Source organism: Hemicordylus capensis, chromosome 2, assembly GCF_027244095.1.
Source record: "Hemicordylus capensis ecotype Gifberg chromosome 2, rHemCap1.1.pri, whole genome shotgun sequence".
NCBI classification, from domain to species: domain Eukaryota; kingdom Metazoa; phylum Chordata; class Lepidosauria; order Squamata; family Cordylidae; genus Hemicordylus; species Hemicordylus capensis.
Window position 1 is genome coordinate 35,972,959 of NC_069658.1, and position 23,947 is coordinate 35,996,905.

The window sequence follows — 23,947 nt, forward strand, 5'->3', positions numbered from 1 at the left end:
CATCTTGGCCTACAGCTCCCATAATCCCTGGCTACTGGCCACAGAGGCTGGGGATTATGGGGCGCAGCAAGGAAATGACTTGACTAGCAAGCCAGAGGTTGCCGGTTCAAATACCTGCTGAAAAGCATCATCTCATACTGTGCAGGAGATGACAATGGTAAACTACTCCTGTACTCTACCAAAGACAAACACAGGGCTCTGTGGTTGCCTGGAGTTGAGACCAACTCAACAGCACTTTAACTTAGTCTAAAAACAGTTAGCAGGGTCTAAGTTGAGCAGGCCTGGAGTATACGTGCTCACGTAGAGTGAAACTTAAGAGGCTTACTACTCCATTATAACAGGTATATGGAGGAGGCCACCAGTATTATCAAACACTCTCTATTCAGAAAAAGGCTTAACACCCTGAATTTGCTAAGTGGTCAACACTCACAACATAATTTTTGAGTAAATCCAGAAGATGAGAGTTTGCCTTCCTAACAGCCACTTCAACATGACTTTCACTATGGTGGCTGCTTCAGACATGACCCACGTAAGTACCACTTAATACCCTTAAACTACCAGCTAGCTCAATTATGTTGAAATCCATAATCCTTGCCAAGTTGCCACAGCCAGGATTACACCAGTTTTACAGAAAAGAAAAGAAAAAAGGTTACTGTCCTCCAAAAGAAAATTCTCCCCTTTCTGCCACTGCAGCAAGAACTGGATAATGAGGATGTCTGGTTTCTATTAAGAATACATGGCAGTTTAGCAGTGTTAACATTACTCTATGACATTAAATAGGGAGGATAATTTGATCCTCCTACACAGTTCAGAAACTGTACCAAGGTGAAACAGCAGTGACAGGACAGACTATCGGGCTACAAGAACAATACAAAAGTACTGTATTTTCAAGTTTTAGAGAAAGAGAGAGAAAACACATTTCTGCTAAGATATAGTGATGTTACAACTTCTTCGTTTTCACCACCTTTTACTTTAGGTTAGCAGTATGAGCCGCACTTTGCATTGAGGAGAGCTGGTCTTGCGGTAGCAAGCATGACTTGTCCCCATAGCTAAGCAGGGTCTGCCCTGGTTGCATCTGAATGGGAGACTTGATGTGTGAGCACTGCAAGATATTCCCCTCAGGGGATGAAGCCGCTCTGGGAAGAGCAGAAGGTTTCAAGTTCCCTCCCTGGTAGCATCTCAAAGATAGGGCTGAGAGAGATTCCTGCCTGCAACCTTGGAGAAGCCGCTGCCAGTCTGTGAAGACAATACTGAGCTAGATAGACCAATGGTCTGACTCAGTATATGGCAGTTTCCTATGTTCGTACTTGTTCCAACCAAGCCCTACACCTTTCTTGCAGGTTGATTGTTATAGCTTTGAAAAGGTTCTCCCTCAGGGGCTAAAGATGCAGAGTAATACCCAACACCATCATCAATCACTGCACTTTGCACAGGAGACAGAAATGCTAGTGATTCTGCATAAGGGACTTTGTCTACCGGCGTACAGGAACACGATTGAGAAAAATAAATATGCAAAATTAAACTGCTAGAATTTTGTTGTTACAAGACATGATGGCCAATAGCAAAGATAGCTTTAAAAATAGAGCCTCCACAAACAGAAGCAGTATTGCTTAAGAACATAAGAACAGACTGCTCTATCAGGCCCAAGGCCCATCCAGTTTCACACAGTGGTCCGGCCCACCAGATACCTCTAAGAAGCCCACAGGCAAAAGACTTGCCCTCTCTCCTGTTGCTCCCCTGTTTAGGAAACACTGCTTAGTTTGCAGTGTTCCTCCCTACTCTTCCCATTCTCTCCCCTCGTTTCTACCTACAACAAAGAATTGGTTCAGAAGCATGGATTTTGCCTTCAATTGTGCTCTTCTGCTAATAGGGATTTTTTTAAAAGACACTTCATTTTGGGTAGGAACAGGTAAGTAAGGCAAGTAAGGCAACTTGCTATGAATTTTTTTTAGGGTGCTCCAAAATAAACCTTAAATACAAATTACTGTGTGGATGGTGGCATCTTTTCACTTATTCACAGACACTCTCTCAAAAGTGCCAGTGCCAGTTGTCCAACCACATTGCCAATAATCTCACTAGCAAAGGAGGTACTAGCAGGAGTGGGGAGCCAAGCCACATCCCCCCCCCCGATTGCTAGGCATGTGCTGAGAACATGCCATTTTCCCCCTCTGAAGGCACAGCCTAGAGCAGGGGTAGGCAACCTGGACTCTGTCTACTGATCAACTGCAACTCTCATAATCCCCAGCCACAATTAATTGTGGCTAGGAATGATGGGAGCTGTAGTTCAACAACAGCTGGAAAGTCAAGGTTGGCTAACCCTGCCCTAGAGGGAAGATGCCCATAACACCCTCAACCGTGTTATGTTGTTGCTGTTCTAGATGGGGTCACACTTCCCCAAAAGGAACAGGTTCACAGTCTGGGAGTACTTCTGGATCCACACCTCTCCCTGGTTTCTCAGGTTGAGGCGGTGGCCAGGGGTGCTTTTTATCAGCTTTGGCTGATACGCCAGCTGCGTCCGTTTCTTGAGATGAACAACCTCAAAACAGTGGTACATATGTTGGTAACCTCCAGACTTGACTTCTGCAATGCGCTCTATGTGGGGCTGCCTTTGTACGTAGTCCGGAAGCTTCAGTTGGTACAGAACACGGTGGCCAGGTTGGTCTCTGGGTCATCTCAGAGAGACCACATCACTCCTTTGTTGATAGAGTTACACTGGCTGCCAATAGGTTTCCAGGCAAAATACAAAGTGCTTGTCATAACTTATAAAGCCCTAAATGGCTTAGGCCCTGGGTATCTAAGAGAACGTCTTCTTCATTATGATCCCCACTGCCCACTGAGGTCATCCGGAGAGGTCCGTCTCCAGTTGCCGCCAGCTCAACTGGTAGCCACACAGGGACAGGCTTTCTCGGTTGCTGCCCCAAGACTGTGGAATGCGCTCCCTGCTGAGATACGATCCTCCCCATCTCTGACAATTTTTAGAAAGCATTTGAAAACCCACCCCTTCGCCAAAGCTTTTTCTGTTCTTTAAAATTTTAAGGTTTTATTTCGTGGTTGATTTTAAATTGTTTTAAGTTTTTGTATATATTTTAACTAGTTTTATACTATTGTTAACCGCCCAGAGACAAAAGTTTGGGGCGGTGTACAAATGTAATAAATAAATAAATAAATAAATAAGACCAAGTTACTGGAGCACAATCAACTGTACAAACTCTGAACCCCAAATTTAATCCCTGTCATCTGCTGTAGAGGTTGTTGGGCAATTCCTATAGCGTACTACAGAGTTTGTTTTGGGAGCATGCATCACAAATTTAACTAAATACAAGGCATATAATAATACAGCACATGTTCTGGACACTAGAAGGTCCTACCCTGTTAAAGGGCCACTCCCTGTTAAATGGCTGCAGGTCACAGGGTCAAACACCTCTGACCAAGACTCTATACAGCTGCTGCCAGTCAGAACAGACTGGGTTAAGCAAACTGTTCCCATACTTGGTGCAATGGTGCTTTCTATATCCCAAAGGAATATTCTATCATTCCACTGTTCAACAAAACAGGAATGATTAAAAAGTAGAAGATGAGGTGATGGCTTTGTTATTTTTCTTTCATGGAGCCAGAGAAAAATCGCAAACTGAAAATTGGTGAGAGCGCCAAGATTTGATTTTTAAAGTTACAGGATGAAATGTCAAAGGTTTCATTGCAACACAAATGTGAACATTCTGTCCCCATTTTGAGTCACAGCAATTCCTGCAATCACAAAAATAGTTAGCTGGCCAAAGAGCAAACTGCTTCAGTTCTCCGAAAGAATTAGAAGCAACTGTTATGGCGGCCAGAGCCATCAAGGAAGGAAGAGGAGGAAGTACAAGTAGGGAGGAGAAATCCAGAGGAAATCCTCAGTTATTCCAGTCTGCAGGACAAGGTGTGCCAACACATTAATATCCACAGAGGTGAAAAAAAATGTACTTCCCTGGGCAGAAATGAGTCCGTTCAGTTAGAGTTTCCTCACTAATCTGTTTACGTTTGGAAAATATTCCAGTTTGGAATAAAAATTAAACCTTGAAACAAAGCAATGCATGTGGCAAAAATAGTCCAAGTGGGCCAGATTCACAGAACAAGATGTCCCTCATTAACTTCTTGCATATTGTGATGAATAAAAGCTCAGCTTCACTGCTGAGGTCATTGCACTGATCTAGGCTATAGTTAAATATATCAATAATCTGAGTAACAGCTGGCATTTCTCATGGAACAAATTCACATTTCCTCTTTTACACACAGAGCAAAGGACCTAGGGAGGCTTGGTCCCAACTGGCATATTATACCAGGCAAGGAGAATTTGTATGCAGCTGGGTGTGTTTCCAGCTGGTATCATTTTTTGCTATTTAAACGCGCTGGTGCTAGAGAGCAACAGGCAAGCAGTGAATTATATCTGGCAGCAGAGCACTGGGCTCTGGCAATATACAGAACCCCCTCCAGCCTTGTTCTGAGATTCAAGGACTTTCCTTTGTTGTGGTTTGTCACAAAGAGAGCTTTGGCTTTAGAAGAATTTTGCTGGTAAACAATATTTTGTAACTCAACTGGAAAAAGGAAGCAGAGAGTTAGATAATACCACCACAAAGGCCAAAAAAAAAAAAAAAAAAAAGGCTTTAAAAACCAAAGCCACAATAACAGGGCAATCAACAGATTAGGAAGCCGGACATCAAATTACATATTATCAACAGCATGGGTGCCTTTTTGCTATACTGAGGGATATACAAGACCACCATTAACAGCTACTACTCATTAAAAGCAAAGGTTATCTTTAGTATTTTTCTGATTCCTTACAATAAGATCATAGGAAGCTGCCTTACACCAAGCCAGATCATCGGACCATTTAGCTCAGCACAGTCTACACTGACTGGCAGCGGCTCTCTAAGGTTTCGGGCAGGACTCTCTCCCAGTCCTACCTGGAGTTGCCAGGGCGTGATCCTGGGACCTTCTGCATGCAAGCAGATGCTCTACCACCGAGCTACAGCCCCATCACCTAAGGGGAATATCTTACAGAGCTCACATGTAGTCAACCATCCAAATGAAAACCAGGGAAGACCCTGCTCAGCAAAGAAGGCAATTCATGATTACTGCAAGCCCTGTTCTCCTCTTATAAAAGACTGGAAACAAAATAGCCTTGAAATATAATTAGGAGTGCCCTTAAGTCTCTGCCCCATCCGTTGTGCTTATCCTTGCCAGTTAAGATACTTTTCCAATTACTCATCTAAATCTTTAGTTCATTAATCTACTTACATATTCCTACTGAGCAGACAGCTATTGGTCAGGTGTTGGCAACAATCAAATAGGTGAAATAGTTTCAGTACATTTACCGAATTTCTGATGGCTTCACACGCTATTGCTGGGGTGAAGGCTGAAGAGGTGTGCAAAAATGGTTCATCCCAAACCGGTTTGCCTCAAACTGGGGCCAGGTTGGAGGTTCGATTGTGGACCCAACTAGGATCAGTTCAGTCCATGATAGAACCAAACCGGACCTGGTTTACGACAATAAGGGGCGGCCGGGAAGGGGCAGCAAGAAGGGAAAACTTGCACAGCAAGTATGAGGATTTAAACCATTTCATGATCTTTTGGAGTTTCATACAGCAATAAATAATTACACAAGACATTGTTTTAGAATATTAGCCCTTTGAACACTATTTAAAAGTATTGATTGAAATATAAAAACATTTGTATAAGTATCTACAAATATAAAACCAAGTGTTTTATTCTATCAGTATTGAAGAAACTTGTTATACTAAAACGGCTAATCTAATGTGCTGCCCTTCTTTGTATCTTGCTATCTCGCCTCTGTATTAGTTTATCAGTTTAAGGAAACATGGCCTCTCCACAATATAGCAAACTTCCTGTACACAAAAGCTTATCTGTGTAATAAAAAAACCCCATACAAACCACATTTCAATATTGTGTGATGGCAGCATTGTTTGCCCGCATATCAGGATGGCAACTGGGCCACGGCTTCCTAGAGCATGCAATACTGTACCCAGAAAACCGACACGTCATCACCTAGTGCAATAATTTACACAAGATTTGCATATTTTTCCCCTACACATAAGTGCTGTCTATGAGCAAATTAGGCTTACTTGGAGACCTTGAAACTTTCTAAATTCAAGAAAGCATCTTTGCATTTTTTTAAGACTTCGTTCTGTTTTTCTCCAAAACACTCCAGATAGTTATGCAGAAATAGTCTACATACAATCATGAAAAAGTGGTCTTAGTTGCCAAATTCACTCTAGTTCCTTCAAAATGCCTACATGGATGGGCTGGATACATCAGAAGTTAAATCTTTCTCAGACTCAGGCACCTTTACTCTCCAATATTTGATGTACCAAGACAGCAGATATCTTGATTATAAAAGACTGATCACCAAAGTCAATATATATTTGTTTGCTGCAATTAAGCAGGTAACTTAGAAACATTCATAGTTAATCATCAACTCTTAAGAGAGTATTGCAATGCTGCCACCCGGAATTTTTCTAAAGACTACAGTACAGGCCGGACTGTGAATCTATGAAAGAAGGCATAATGCTAGGGCTACATGGTACCTCTATTCTGGTGTCAGTTGGCAGTAAGCCAGGAGAAGAGAGCTGGTCTTGTGGTAGCAAGCATGACTTGTTCCCTTAGCTAAGCAGGGCCCACCCTGCTTGCATATGAATGGGAGACTAGAAGTGTGGGCACTGTAAGATATTCCCCTCAGGGGATGGAGCCGCTCTGGGAAGAGCATCTAGGTCCCAAGTTCCCTCTTTGGCATCTCCAAGATAGGGCTGAGAGAGATTCCTGCCTGCAACCTTGGAAAAGCCACTGCCAGTCTGTGAAGAAAATACTGAGCTAGATAGACCAACGGTCTGACTCAGTATACGGCAGCTTCCTATGTTCCTAAGCCACATAAAGGGCAAATCACCAGTTTTGATATTGAAAGGAAAGCAACTGTGCAACAAGAACAGACTACTACTGCAGAAAAGCTGCCAACTAGGACCAACACACAGGACCAAATTATCCCTTCAATAGCAACAATATAAGGCTCTATCCCAAACTGTTGGTCCATCTGCCCAAACCCTGATAGAGAGCCCAGAACTGTCTCTGGAGCCTTACATATACCAAGCATGTGGTGTGCCAAAAGAACCACTAGGACCTTTGTGCTCAGTTCTACAAACTGCAATCTCATTGCTACTAATTGTGTAACAGTTTTATAGTTTTATATTGTTAATCTCATTGCAAAGAAGCAGTCTAACCCAAGGTCAATCACAGGTATGTTTACTAAAGGTTCAAGTGAACTACATGCCAAGATAATTTCACCACTGAACATAAGAACAGCCCTGCTGGATCAGGCCCAAGGCCCATCTCGTCCAGCATCCTATTTCACACAGTGGCCCACCAGATTTTATTTTATTTATTTATTTATTTATTTGATTTCTATATTGCCCTTCCAAAAATGGTTCAGGGCAGTTTATGCAGAGAAATAATAAATAAATAAGATGGATCCCTGTCCCCAAAGGGCTCACAATCTAAAAAGAAACACAAGATAGACAACAGCAACAGTCACTGGAGGTACTGTGCTGGGGGTGGATAGGGCCAGTTAATCTCTCCCTGCTAAATAAAGAGAATCACCATGTTAAAAGGTGCCTCTTTGCCAAGTTAGCAGGGATTCCTTCCAGATGCCACTGCAAGCCTACAGGCTGGAGCTGAGGGCATGCCCTCTCCCTTGCTATTACTCCCCTGCAATTGGTACTCAGAGGCATCCTGCCTTTGAGGCTGGAGTTGGCCTGTAGCTCTCAGACTACTGCCAGTGATGTAGTTGCAAATTCAGAGGTGCAGCCTCTCTCTATGACAGCCCCATCATCCATACCCACCTTAACAGCCATATTCCATGGTCACACGCATCCCAATGGCCACGGCCCCAGTTAGATGCAATAATTTGGAAGTTCTGTTACAAAAAGTCAAGGATAATGTAGACTCTAGGGAATATACAAGAGGAATTGTAAGGAATGCCCACTAAAATGTACTGTTCCCTTCAAAATGGCCAAAGGAAAGCATGGAAATCCAATGCATTCCATGGCCATTTGGAAGGAACCAGTGCATTTCAGTGGGCATTCCCTGTCATTCATTTTGGGAAGCCCTTACACTAGTCCACCATAGAACTTGCATGCTGACAGCCCCAGGTTCAATCCCTGGGAGCATCTTCAGGTAGGCCAGGGAAAGAATCCTGGCTGAAACCATGGAGAGCCGCTGTGCTGAGCTAGCTGGACCAAGGGTCTGACTCAGTATAAGACAGGAAGCATGGTAATAAACGGTTGGAATAGCAAGAGCATCACATTATTTCCATGCAGAAAGCCAAGGGCTTTGCATCTCTGCTGAGACCCCAGAGGGGGGAAAGCACCAGGACTGCATCCCTGCAGCACTATACCATTGCTATTTAAAGCATCATCAACTTTGCCACAAAATAATCCTATCAATAAAAGGGCAGAGGAGATGGGTAGGCAAGTTGAGACAGGCACTGGGAAGGGCTGACTCTAAATCAGGCCTGCTCAACTTAGGCCCCACAGCTGGTTTTGGACTGCAACTCCCATAATCCCCAGCCACAGTAGCCAATAGCCAGGGATTGTGGGAGTTCTAGGCCAACATCTGCAGGAGGGCCAATGTTGAGCAGGCCTGCCCTAGATTATGGATCTGAAGAAGGCAAAACACAAAGTAGGGTTTTTCTTGCCTTCATAGTTGATTCTATGACAGCCTAAGCAATCCAATATCTGCTGCAAGGCTTCATTAAAAGATACATTAATTGAAAGTACATGAATTGCCGTGTCCTATCAATATTGGACAACAGGGCAATTCAGAACATCTAGGAGAACATCAGCAATGCTTCCTGTGTGCATCTATCATTGAGGCCACTATAAACAAACTCACATTTCATTTTATGCTAGACAATCCATTCTTCAAGCTGGGAGATTTAACCAATAACAGTGGCTTAATAAGCCACAAAGTGCTAGGCATACTTTTTCGAATGAAAAAGGCACTCCAACAGTCTAGTAGTTTTCCATTCCACATAAAGCTTGTGAACACAGTCAATTATTCAAAATATTTCTCCACCCTAAACTCGTGCATGTACATTAGTTGAACAGGAAACCTCTGCAGGTAGCTGTAGAGACCCATTAGAAAAAATCCACACACAACTGGAATGTTATTACTTACAGAGTTAAAAATACTGTAGTTTTGGTCCAAACGAGTTTTAAGCTCCAGTCAAAATGTCACAGCCTAGTGAGCAACGACAGTACTCAAGAGTGGAACTCAAAAGCCTGCTCACTTCTTTGAATGCATTTTATCAGGACCAACTAAAATGTCACAATGATTGTTTTTGCATGAGCAAAAGTAAATTGTGGGGAATGATCTTTAGTTTCGTACATACAACCTGGGGGAATGATACAAGGTTTTTTCATTTCATATACAACATTGGTAGTGGGTGGGTAGGGAGCAAAGCAATACAGAATTCAGAACAGCATTACTAAACAGCTTGAGCCTCAGCACTATAGGAAACTGCAGTATTACTCTGTGGTATGTGAAAGACACAGTGTAACCAAGTACTAAGCAGAAAGCCATTCTGGATGTAATGGGAACCATCCCTTTCTTTGGCACACTGGAAGTTTCCACAACACGCAAGACTAAAAACATTTCCAGAACTCACTAGCTGAGTCTTTAAAGTCATGTCATTATGGCTTTAAAGACAAGGGATTAAGCTGGTCTTGTGTTAGCAAGCATGAATTGCCCCCTTTGCTAAGCAGGGTTCACCTCTGTTTGCATTAGGATGGGTGATTTTTATTTGTTGTAAGCTTCGTTGCTAAATGGACATTTGAACTCTGGTCTTCCTGGATTCAAATCCCCATTCAGCCATGAATCTCAGTGGGTGACTCTGGGCCAGTCCTGTTTCTCTCAGCCTAACCTACCTCACAGGGTTGTTGTGAGGATACACATACCCATGTACACCGTTCTGGGCTCCTTGGAAGAAGAGCGGGATATAAATCTGGGCTCCGTGGAGGAAGAGTGGGATATAAATGTAAATAAATAAAGGAAATATTCCCCACTGGTGATGGGGTTGTATCTCAGTGGTTGAGCATCTGATTTACATGCAGAAGGTCTCAAATTCAATTAGGTACCTTAGGGCTGGGAAACATTCCTGCCTGAAACCCTAAAGAGAGCTGCTGCCACAGTCATTGTAGACTGTGTCTACAATGAGTCTAACTCAGACTCAACACTGAGTTAGATAGACCAATAGTCTGACTTGCATATGGCAGTTTCCTATGTTCCTATTACATTGTGCGACACAAACCAAACTGCAACACATTTTTAAAATAGTAAAATGTTAATAAAATATATCTGGAAACTCTTATTTCCAAGGCAGGAACTATCTACAGCAGTGGGTACCCTACAAGTAGATGTAAAGGGTATTTGGGGAATTTTTATTAGGTAGAAAGCCAACTTTTCATCCTTTTCAGAATAATTTGAGAACTGTTGTAAAATAAAAGAGATCCTATGGCTCCGGCCAAGTCAAACACAAAGAACCCTGAAGGTGGAAGATTCATTTCCCAAAAATAAAAAACCATGTTCCATAGTTTTTAAGGGCATGGCAATTTAATTAGAAGAGTTCAGATATTGCTTCACTATAAAACATGTCAATATAAATTAAATCATGCCATTTAAAAAAAATAAAAAATGGCCACCAAAAACAAAATGGCCACCACGCATGCTCAAATGGTCCCTGCAAGGCCCTAGGCCATGCCAGGCCTTCCTCATTATGAGCCCCACCGCCCAGTGAATTCGTGTGGAGAGGTCCGTCTCCAGTTGCCGAAAGCTTGGGGATGGGCCTTCTTGGTTGCTGCCCTGAGATAGTGGAATGCGCTCCCTCCTGAAATACGACCCTACCCATCTGACAATTTTAAAAAAGCATTTGAAAACCCACCTCTTCACCCAAGCTTTTTCAGGTTTTAATCTGTTTTTTACTTTTTAATTGTTTAAATTATTTGTTGTATATGTTTTTAACTTGTTTTATATTATTGTTAACCACCCAGAGACCTAAGTTTGGGGTGGTGTACAAATCTGATAGATAGATAGATAGATAAAATAAGGGCAGAGTCTGGTACATGTTTCACAGTGGAATAAGAGTTTGCAAAGATAAATTGATATTAGATTCATATCTAATTGATTCATTGTTTATGACAATGCAATTTTATTTTGTGGGTGTAACTGTACCAATGCAGCAGTTGATCTAGAGCAGGCCTGCTCAACTTAGGCCCTCCAGCTGTTTTTGGACTACAATTCCCAGAATCCCCAGCCACACTGGCCAATAGCCAGGGATTATGGGAGTTGTGGGCCAACATCTGCAGGAGGGCCGAAGTTGAGCAGGCCTGATCTAGAGTGACAAAACTACAAACCTCCTGGTGTAGAAACAGGTTTCAATTACAGGTCAGTTAAAATATGCAGCTTGTTTGTCACAACGATACCACCGTAATATCATTCAATTATTCACAGAAAGAAACACCAAAGATCACAAAAGATTTTCCTTCAAGGCAAAAACAGGAGTTTCTTGGATGTATACAAGTCATGTTAAAGCCTAGGTTCATCTGCTTGTAATCTGAACAGGAAGTTTGTGAGTTCTTGCTTGGTGCATATGAATACCAAATCAGATGTCCAAGATTCTGGTTTTTTGATATCTAGAAGATAACTCAGAGAACTAAATTGCTGTTATTTGAAATAGGTCCAAATTATGCAACATTTAATGAGTATTTCACAAACACACACTAGGAAGCAGACAAGACATCTGTGCAGAAGAATCCTAGTTAATCTTTTCTACGAACGTATTCATGTAACCACACTTGATACTAAACACAACTATCAAGTGCCAATCTGATTACTTCAAACAGCGATCTCAGACTGGCTATCACAGAGTTTTCTCATCCTACAAATGCATCAGTTTATCACATGATAAGTTTATCACTTAATGACCATTGCATAAACTGACCATATGAGCTTTAAAAAAGCCCTGCATTTGGTAATATAGGCTAGAAAAATACCCTATCACTGTGCAAAATGAGTCACTGGAGTTCAGAAGTTCTCTACTTCACATTCAGTTTTATCCCATCACTATGTTTTGGCATCATGAGATATCCAGATTTGCCCAGCATGGGCTGGAAGAGGAAAAAGACCATCTTTTTTGTGGGGAAAATGCCAGACTGTGTGGTAACAAATTAAGGTCTATACAACTCTCCTAGAGGCAAAGCAATTTCATACTTCCCATATGGCCAAGCCAACAGATGTGCTTCTAATTCAGCTGTTCCCAACTCATCTGCTGCTTGGAGGGCCTGTTTTAGCTGCATCCACCCCCAGTGATTTTTCTGGGCAAAGAGGCACCTTTTTAAAGATGGTGATTCTCTTTATTTAGTAGCACTTAGCACTTACATTTATATACCGCTTTTTATAGCCGGAGCTCTCTAAGCGGTTTACAATGATTTAGCATATTGCCCCCAACATTCTGGGTACTCATTTTACCGACCTCGGAAGGATGGAAGGCTGAGTCAACCTTGAACCCCTGGTCAGGATCGAACTTGTAACCTTCTGGTTACAGGGCGACAGTTTTACCACTGCGCCACCAGGGGCTCCTAGTAGGTGGGGAGTAATGGGCCCTATCCACCCCCAGCACAGCATCCCTTCAGTGGCTGTTGCTGGTGTCTCCTTATGCTTCTTTTTAGATTGTGAGTGAGCCCTGTGGGGACAGGGATCCATCTAATTTATTTATTATTTCTCTATGTAAATCACTTTGGAAACTTTTGTTGAAAAGTGGTATATAAATATTTGTTATTCTTCAAGCCATTTTGATGGGCTATTTCTTTGTAAGAGAGAGACACATGTGTTAACATAGCAACCTGACTGCCTAACCATGTCTACAGTACGCCAGAAACAGGAGCCAACTTACAACTCTTTTAAAATGTAATCATCATCACCCAATACTCTTCCTGAAAGAAAACTCTTGTAATTAGGTGCAGATAAGATACATTTTGTTAATTTCAGGTTAAAGTGTGTGGTTCCTCTGCCATTTAAAAGTAAGAACTATACAGTTTGAAACTAATTGGTAACCTGTAGTCTAGTAAAAAAACAGAGAGTTGAGCGTTTTTTTACTTCCTTTGTAACGAAGGTAGAATTATGATGGAGGCGACTACCTCTGGGTGGAGCAGATCATCATTATGCCACACAAAGGAAATGCTTCTCAGTATTGGACTTGGCAGCAAGACCATATCACAGACATGGCCAAGCAAGGAAAAATTATGTCAAATCAAGAAGCAAAAAAAGGGGGTCTGCAATGTAAGGACATTGAGCTTTGTTCTACAAAAAACCCTGTGCATATCATACCTTGTACTCAGTGAAAATGTGTAACAAGTTTTCAAACTGTGTAATAGCAAATCTTTTCAAATTAAGGCCACTTCCCCAATCATTCCAAACATAATAGGGCATCAATCAATTTACCAGGAAACCTTTTCTGTTTATTTCAATTAAACTTAGTTCCACGGAAGCATCTTTTTGTTTCTCACTGCCCATACAATCTTTTTTATATTTTTCACTGTGTGATACAGCTTGGAAGAGTTTGTAGGAAGACTGGAGGCCCTGTGCATTAAGCTATCACAAGTGGGAAGACACCTGTGTTATCTGTAATATACAGAACTACTGAGGACCAGGGTGGATTTGATTTAAATCAAACTGATTTAAATCACGATTTAAATCACTAGCAGGGTGGATAAAAATATAAAAAATCCAATTTAAATTTAAAAAATCCGATTTAAATCAAAAAAATCCGATTTTTTTGATTTAAATCGGATTTTTTTTTATTTTTATCCACCCTGCTAGTGATTTAAATCGTGATTTAAATCAGTTTGATTTAAATCAAATCCACCCTGTTGAGGACGTGTGGATGGGATACCACACAGCCAAAGGGACCACATTTATCAGGCATGGGTCCTGCGATTTAACAGCTGCAGCTTTACCCAACACTGAAATGCAATGGCAGCGCCAGTTGGATTTTTGTCTATAATACAGCCATTAAAGCAACAGCAGCCCTGCCATATTAATATGGCAATTCTACTCATGGTATGTTATGCTCTCACTTCTGTCCGACTACAGAGCATCATCTTTGTGATTGTACAACAAGTGGTTTCTACAAGTGGTTTCTATGCAAAAGCTAGCATGACTCATAAGCTAATAAAGATTGTGATGTTACTAACACAACATAGAATTGAGGATCTACAAAGCCATAGAGAAGTGGACCAAACTGCATCACATCAGACGGTGAGTTTCAGGTTGCAATCCTCAAACCACAAAAAAGCAACAAGAGTCAAATGACTGCAGGCTCAAACTATGGGTACATCTCTATGGTACACACGCACAATTTTCATTTAATCCAATACATTTTGCAAGTTTTATAACTTAATCCCAGTACACAAAGCTCTTCCCATAGCTGTATAAAAGCTTTTTAAAGTGCATTTTAATTTAATCCTACAGCTATAACCTGTAAATCTTTTCACACTACTTGTGCCATTATGTTATATTTGTTTATTTTTATTCAATTTATATTCCACCCTTCCTAAAGTGGCTCAGGGCAGTTTACATTAAAATCAAAAACACAGAACAAAACAATTAAAAGCAGAACACATTTAAACCAAATTAAAACTCATTAAAATGAAAATGAGATATCATTAAAAACCAGGCTTTAAAAAAGGGTCTTTAAAGCTCTCCTGAAGGCCTTCCAAGGAAGATCATCATCTCATATACATGGGGAACGCATTCCACAACCTAGGGGAGACAACCAAGAAGGCCCAATCCCAGGTCATAGGAACATAGGAAACTGCCATATACTGAGTCAGACCATTGGTCTATCTAGCTCAGTATTGTCTTCACAGACTGGCAGTGGCTTCTCCAAGGTTGAAGGCAGGAATCTCTCCCAGCCCTATCTTGGAGAAGCCAGGGAAGGAACTTGAAACCTTCTGCTCTTCCCAGAGCGACTTCATCCCCTGAGGGGAATATCTTGCGGTGCTCACACATCAAGTCTCCCATTCATATGCAACCAGGGCAGACCCTGCTTAGCTATGTGGACAAGTCATGCTTGCTACCACAAGACCAGCTCTCCTCTCCAGGTCACCACCAGACAGGGTGGATTTGATTTAAATCAAACTCATTTAAATCACGATTTAAATCACGATTTAAATCACTAGCAGGGTGGATAAAAATCAAAAAAATCCGATTTAAATAAAAAAAAATCCATTTTTTTTATTTTTATCCACCCTGCTAGTGATTTAAATCGTGATTTAAATCAAATCCACCCTGCCACCAGATGAACTGGTGGCAAAGACAGATCCCTCCTAATGATCTCAATGAGTGGCAGGGATCTTGTAGAGAAAGGCACTATCTTGGGTAACTGAGACCTAAGCCATTCGGGGCTTTAAGGGTAATAACCAGCACTTTGTACTTTGCCTGGAAATATATCGGCAGCCAGTGCAAATGTTTAAGAACAGGCATAATATGGTCTCTCCGGGATACACCAGAGACCAATCCGGCTACTGTATTTTGGACTAACGGAAGTTTCCAAACTATGCACAAAGGCAGCCCTATATCGAGCACATTCCAGCTGGTATACCACTGGTCATTCTCCGGTCATTCTCCTCAAAGAATTGGCTGAGTTGTTGAATCAATCACAGCTGATAGAAAGCACTCCTGGTCACAGCCTCAACCTAAGGCACCAGGGTGAGAACCAGGTCCAAGAGCACTCCCAAGTTACAAACCTGTTCTTTCTGTGGGAGTGTAACCCCATTCAGAACAGGAAATTCTAACTCATCTTGCAGATTACGACCCCCAGCAATCAGCACCTCTGTCTTGCTTGGATTCAACTTCAGTTTATTATCCCTCATCCAGCCCATTACATTCTGTAGGCAGGCATTGAAGGGGCTAATGCCATTTCCTGATATTGGTGACAAGAAGAAAATGGAATTATGTTCCATTTAGAAGACAGGATGAGCTTTCATTATTCAAGAGGGACTAAGGACCAGTCTACAGGCAACATTAAGTGTGTCAGTGTGTAGCTAGAGACTGACTTTACCCATGAGTAGCAGCTGTGTGAAGCCACAATTTAGTTCAGGATCACAGTGTGGAGGTAGAGGAAATCAACCCTTCATCTCTGCATCATTTCCCCACCAAAAATCAACACCACCACCCCAAACAGCTAACTAACCCCGAAGAAGCCATTTGCTACAATGGCACTTTGGGGGTTAAACAATCACTTCAGGATAAGGGGGATGAGGGGCAGTTTTCAGCAGGAAAACAGCATAGAGCTAAAGAATTAAGTACCCCTCCTTGTGTGCTATGATACAAGCTAGATCACACAGTCCCATATGCCTGCTACTTGTGAATAAAGTAAAGGCTCTAACTATACAATGATTAATCTAACATCACATGTAGCTGGGCTTCCTAGATGAGACTTGCAGTTAATCTGAGACCTAGACCACACATGACATGCAAACCAGTGGTAGTCAGGCTGATGGTCTGTTCAAATTCAGAAAAAGCCACTTACAGCAACAGGAGGAACCTTAACCTTCCCCCAGGGCTGGCTCTACCATGAAGCAAGGCAAAGTAGGCTGCTTCAACGGCAAGTTGTGAGCCAGCTCTCAGGAGATAGCACAGCAACCCACCCAGCACCTCTCCCATGGCCTTCAAAGGAAGAAAGGTGAAATTATTGTTTGTTTATTTATTTAATTTGTATACCGCCCTTCCAAAATGGCTCCAAATGACATGCCATTTTCCTCTTCCCAATTAAAAAAAAAAGGGGGGGGGGTTAGTTGGTTGGCTGGGATACAATTGTAATAGAAAAAGAGAAAAGGTACGAGCACTATTTTGTGCCATGCTCCTAGTTGGTCACTGTGTGAGGAAGGATGCTGAACTGGATGAGCCTTTGGCCTGATCCAGCAGGGCTCTTCCATTCTTATGACAGCAAAACATCATGGCCAGCATTGCTTTTCCCTGCGCACCACTTTCCCATCCCCAAGTGGTTCTCTTTGCACACCATTTTAAGTGGACACATATTTAAAATCCCACAAGGAGGGACCATTTTGAGGGGTGATCTGGGGAAGGAAAGCAACAAGCAAGCTAAGGACTCCTCCCCACAATGCTTCTCCATTCTGTATCACCCCACATTGGAACCAGTTTTCTTCATCTGAAAAGCTGATCAGACTACCACCCCATGCATTTGAACCCAATGAGTACTTTGGGACCTGGTCAGAGTACTGTATTAATCACTGTATCAGCGTTCCAAGAAGTATGCAAGCAAACCTGAAGCACAATGGAGCTTAAATTACTCACAGCTTTGGAAGCAAACATTGTAATTAAAGCCAAATGTAAATCTAACTTCAGAATTGCTTCATCAGCTGTAATAGGAAACTAGTAATTTAGAGTCATTGACAGGAAACAGGAAATTTTTCCCATTTCCTTCTTACTCCTAGAGTCAAGCGTGGTTTTTGTTTTGTTTTATTTGTTTGTTTGTTTGTTTACAGAATAGCACTTTGACCCCCAACTGGCAAGCCAAAGGTTTATTTTAAATTTCCTAGGAAGCGTTTATAGGGTCATTCTGTTCATCTCCTTCAAAATCACAGATTTTTATCTTCCTCAGTTAACACTAAACATAAAAGTTACGGGCTTCCATTGCAAATAAAGGTGGTCTTCCATCAGTTCAATCAATCTAATAATAATTCTATGCAATGCTTACTGAGAATGTCACAAACATTCTGATTAATAAAAACCCATGCGAGGCAGGGGAACCACAACAGAGAGTGTCTCACTAAAGTGAATCCATGGTTCCAATTAACAGATAGAAAGTTTGGCACTAAGGCGAACACCCTGTGAACATTAATAGTTGTGCCTATATTCTGAATTAAGACTATACAATTTGGGGAACAGAACCATATCTCATGTGCACAGTAAATCTTATACTACCAAGAGAACTAGGACTGTATGAATAAGGGCCAATGAGAATGAATTTGAAAAACTTAAGTATACTTGGTGGGAAAGTTTCTGAAACAACAATTTTATGTATCGTATATTAAGCCTATGAACCAGAGGAATAAATACCCCAGCAAGACTGGAGCCCTGAGAGCCATGATTGAGAGCCGTGCAAGATAATAGTACTACCATGTTCCCGTGTCTCTTCAATTTGTATTAAAATAAGCTTGCACTGGAGAAAATTCCTGATGAATTCTGCCCTAATTCAGCTTGCAGAAGGCAAAAGCAAGTATGAGCAGACTTGGAATCTTCCATAGCAAATATCCAAATGTGTCAGAGAGATCATCACGGATGTGTACAGTTCATGTGAAAACTGAACACCTGTAGAACACCTACATCCTACAGGAACTTAACCATGAATGTGTCACTGAGGTTTTAATTTGCTTGTGGAATGCTTTTCAAAGAGTACCCACTGTATCTGATCACAAAGTTCCCACTAATTTCACTTTAATACCAACCCTATTACAGATTTCTGTTAGCAGCAACCAAAATCCGGAGAGCAAGCAGCACAATATTTGTGAGCAGATTATGTCTCTCATGTGGGCAAAATAGCTCCTACTGCCAACTAGCACACAGAAGAAATGCAAACTTGTTAGCCACCCAGAGACATAAGTTTGGGTGGGGTATAAATTTAACAAACAAACAAACTAGTTTCCTGCACATCCAGGCATCCAATAATAGGGTTGATAAAACCGATTTTTTAAAATTTAAATTGGATTTTTTTCCCAAGTTCATAGAGAACTTAGATCAAAGATATCCTGAATATTAATCATAACTTTGAAGTATATTCTATGAACCTGTTAACAGCAGTATATGGGGATGAGAGATAACAGACCTGATCAGTCCTACTCTGCTGGTGGTGTACATGCAGTGCATGCATACACACACACACACACTTGCTTCACCCCTCGCCCTCCCCCCAAAAGAGTGCAAAGACAAACATCGATGAATGAATAGATAATGGGGGTTGGGGTGGAGTAGATCTGAGCAAGGAGGAGGAGTTTCAATATAAATACATGGGATGGGGAGGGGAACAGAAAATTAGACCAGAAGTGAACAGAACATATTTATGTACTTCTGAGCAGGGTGGATTTGATTTAAATCACAATTTAAATCACTAGCAGGGTGGAAAAAATCAAAAAAATCTGATTTAAATCAAAAAAATCGAATTTTTTTTATTTAAGTCAAATTTTTTTGATTTAAATCGGATTTTTTTGATTTTTATCCACCCTGCTAGTGATTTAAATCGTGATTTAAATCAGTTTGATTTAAATCAAATCCACCCTGCTTCTGAGGAATCTCCCCCACTCCGAGTGTATCCTCCATTGTAGAAGGGAAACATCTATCATTGGCCATAAGAGATACCCCATTTGGGAATCTTCTAACTAAATTCCTGTACGTCTTGGTAAGAAAGGCCAAACTGCAACAAAATGCAAGGCCTGGTTGCCCAAATGAAACAGCACTATGAGAAGTGTGTACCTACCTTCTGAAAATGAAACATACATCTATCTCTAAAGGTTAGACAACAAGGATGTACTTTTATAGAAAACGATGATTAAATAGAATCTTCCTGACTAGTAATCTAAATTGTGGTTTAAATGATTAAATTTAAATCATGGTTTAACTTAATTTGATTTAAAGCAAGTATACCCTGCCCAATAGTACATGTCATGTTCAGGGGGGGTGTCAAGTCCCGGTGGGGGGGCTCTTTAAACAAAAATATAATCATCAGTTTAGTGCCAACTTTATGGGCAGCCTACCCACAAGAACAAAGAAGAAGAATAGCCAACAGACACTGATATATTTCATTACGCTAATACAGTGAAGTACAGAACTATGCAATAGAAAACAACTGAGTTCAGGGAGACTATTTGTTCAAGAATACAGTTTTCCCATTTCTGAAGTAAATCCTAAACTTTTAATGTATCACGACCACAGGCCTGCTCAGATACATCATCTGAACAGTTTTTCTTCTCACATTTCTCTTTGGCAAGAAAGAAGGGGAAGGGATCCAAGTCACTAGCTAAGATGTTGAATGACCCTCTACCTAGTCAGAACTGCATTTGAATTCCTTTTTCTGTCAAATGCTGATCCATAACTAACTGCATGATATGAAAGCATTATTTGCATATATACTTCCATTAAGATAGCATCCATCTGCATTTTGGATGGATATAACAGGCATATCAGCTTGCAGCTATAGAATCCGTTCCACCTTTTCTCTTTAACTGAAACACACATCAGTATTATTATCTCAACTTTATAGATGGTTTGGGTTAGTGAGGGAGGTCAGAGGATGAAATAATGATCTGAGACAGGGATTCTCAACGTTGGGTCCCCAGATGTTATTGGACTTCAACTCCCATAATTCCCAACCAAAGGCCACTGGGACTGGGGATTATGGGAGCTGAAGTCCAATAACATCTGGGGACCCAACGTTGAGAATCCCTGATCTAAGGCAACCTAGTAAGTTCATGGCAGAGGTGACATTCAAACATGGGACTTCCCAATATATAGCTACACAACTTCTCTACCAAAATATAACTAAGTCTGCATATAATTCAGCCCAAATATATAAACAATAAGCCATTCTTTCTCCATTTACCCACCACCATTTCCCTCCCCAGAGTTCCTTATAACAAGGATTCCCAGATGTTGCAGACTACAAGTCCCATAATTTCCAAGCAAAAGCCACTGAAGCTGGGGATTCTGGGAGTTGTAGTCAACAACATCTGAGGATCTTTGTTAGGGGGAACACTGTCCTTCCATTGTACGTTTTTTAGATTTCAAACTCCTCACGCAGGGACCTATCCTCTCATACTTTGTAAAGTGCTCTATACATGGTCAATTAACAATTTATTTTATGCCCTGCTCTTTAACCCACAAGCCCCACAAAGCATCTAATTAAAAATATATAAAAACAGAGCAATGCAAACCTAAAGCTAGAACAATGGATACACCAGGATATAAAATTCAATTAGAAGGAACAGGATAATAATAGTTTTTTTAAAGTCTTTGCCCCTGGCACCAAAATAATTTTGTAAAAACGATCCACAAACAGAATTCCTGATTCATGTCAACTCCTGTTCATGAATTCTTCCTTCAGATGGAAAAAAATTTCAACATGCATGAAAAACATTACACTGAAAACTGGCCCACTGCTAACTGAGCCAAGAGATGCCTTTTAAAGTGATGATTCTCTTATATTTAGCAGGGGGAGAGCAACTAGCCCTATCCAACCCCAGCACAGCATCCCTTGAGTAACTGTTGCTGGTTTCTGTCTTATGTTTCTTTTTAAAGTGTGAGCCCTTTAGGGACAGGGGACCATCTTACTATAACTAAGACCACCTTGTTTATGTATTATTTATTTTTCTATGTAAATCGCTTTGAGAACTTTGGTTGAAGAATGGTATACAAATATTCATATACAAATGGTATACAAATCGTATACAAATACCAGTGGTATACAAATATTCATAGTATTTGTAGAAATTACTCACACTTCCTCTCAGTTAAGAGGACCCAAAACAGATAACATAGTACTTTACTGTGAGGCTAACTCTCTCTCTCTTTTTAATCCCTGAATAATAGATTATCTCACAGAAAGTCTCTTAAGTGCCAACATTGACATGCCCAAATAAAAACAAAACTTATCTTTCCTGCGCCATGGCAAATTTTCAACTATATGTTTAGAACTGGTCCACTGCTCTAATCTTCTTTTGACTAGTGGGATCAGATTTCATTCCCAGTGATGAGATTATGAGAATAAAGAAATGTGTAGCTAAAGATTCTAAACCTTCCCTCTAGCTCTGACAGATGGTTATATCACAGGATGCTGGATCACCAGCAACAGATTGCCACTGCAACAGTTAACACTTAGAAATATTTAGCTACCAAGAAGTGAACTCTTTAGTCCAATATTACATCCAACTAACTAACTAAAGCAATTCGAGACACCTTGTGTACCAATGACAACTGTCTATTATCAAAAACACACAGACAGGACACATCTATCCTTTCTGGAAAACAGTACTCTACATCAACATGCTTACATGTTTTCCTGCTAGCTCTCATACTGATATTTTACATACCTGTTTTACATAGCTCAAACATGTTTTATAGACCTGTTTTACATACCTCAAACCTGTTTTACAGTATGTAAAACATTTGGCCACGGAAAGGAAGAAAAAATAATCTTCAGAAACAGAAGAGAGTTCTATGCCACCCGCTACCAGAATCGAAGCCCTATATCTTGACTGCCTGAACAGATGATAAAACATCTTATGCACATATAACCTTATATAGCCACATTCATTGTTTTAAATCTGTATTGGTATCATTTATGGTCAATGGGCTACAATAAAGAAGACTGATTTGGTCAATGGGCTACAATAAAGAAGACTGATTTGGCAAACACAAGCTATGAGCAAAGCCAGTTGGGAGCTATCATTAAGAAACGAAGCACACTCTTGGACACCAAAATCCAATCTGATCAACTGTTCATTACTGTTCTTAAAACACGACCCTTAAACCATAAGAGACAAATTAAGTAAGCAGCTTTGTATTTTAGCCTCAGCTTCATGCCAATAAGCCTCTCCAGCGTTATCCCATCTGCTACCAGCGTACCAAGATAGATCTCTCAACTCATTTGAGCCAGTTCCTACATTAGTCAGATCATCTCAATTTGAGGCAGAAGAATGACAGTGACCAAGTTTTTCCAGGTGAGACATAGGGGAGCAGAAGGTTTCAAACTCTTTTCAGTAGATGAGTTTGATGAAAGTACAGAAAGACAATAACAATTTAAAAAAATAATATGGAGAGCAAGGAAAGCAGGACAGAAGAAGATCAGAACCAAGAACATTGGTGTTAGAGGGGTTGCTTGTTTTCTTTTTAAGCCTCGTTGAAGGGAAGTGGGGAAAGCCCAATATTAGCCTGCCAGACATGCAATGAAAACCAAAGTGCCCCAGATACACACGTGTGCGTGTTGTGTGTGTGTGTGAACATCACGTGTCCATGAGCGCGCGCGCACACACACACACGTAGCTTATATCTCTACATAAAATCTAGTTCTATATTACCACGCAGGCTTTACATACATAGATCTACGAAGCCACAGTAGATATAAAGTATACATTTTTTTCTACTTTATCAAGCAAGGCAGACAGACACACACTGACTCAGACCACCGTTTGCAATAACCGCCCTCCCCCATGGCAGCAGTTTCCGCAGCAGCCCGCAAAAGAAGGGAGGAAGCAGAGAAAAGCCGCAGCTCAGAAGCGCCCCGCCCGCAGGTGACCCCCCCCCCGCCCCTCCGCCAGCCCTCCGTCCCTCCCGGGCGATGGGTAGCCGCGACCGACGTACCCAGAATCACGCATATCACATCCAGCGCCACATAGGGGAGCCGCGTCTTGTCAAACATCGTGGCGGCTCCCGGGGACTCCGGCAGGACCACGCTGGGCTAGCAAGAGCGGCGCTAAGGCGAAGTCAGAAAAGGCTGGGCGTCCGGGGCTCTGCACCATCCAGCTACCGCAGGGCCAGCCGAGGGAGGGACGGGACGCGCTCGCTGCCCAATGGCGCCCCCTGACACTCGAGGCGCCGCCACCACCAATGCGGCTCGCGCGGAGGGCAGGCGAGCGCTTTAAGGAGGGGGCAGGGAAGGGGAGCTGCGGGCTCCTCCCAGCCCCGGCTCGCGTGCGCGCTCCCGCGCGGCGGGCCAAACCCCTCACCTCCCCCGCCGCAGACAAATCGATTACCCACCCACCCACGCTTATCAAACAACTAAAACCCGCCCACTCCCTCCTTCCATTCTTTTCAGTCGCGCTCGACAGCCAAT

The 23,947-nt window shown here is 41.7% G+C and overlaps 1 protein-coding gene across 2 annotated transcripts in view; it reads right to left on the reverse strand.

Annotated features, from left to right (window-relative positions):
* PLPP1 (phospholipid phosphatase 1) overlaps positions 1-23,919 on the reverse strand; it is a 116,753-nt gene extending 92,834 nt beyond the window's left edge. For both annotated transcript variants that reach the window (XM_053288230.1, XM_053288229.1), the window contains exon 1: positions 23,476-23,919. In XM_053288230.1, coding sequence (XP_053144205.1) covers positions 23,476-23,533 — 58 coding nt within the window. In that variant the 5' untranslated portion in view covers positions 23,534-23,919. The remainder of the gene's footprint in view (positions 1-23,475) is intronic.
* Positions 23,920-23,947: the final 28 nt, after the last annotated feature.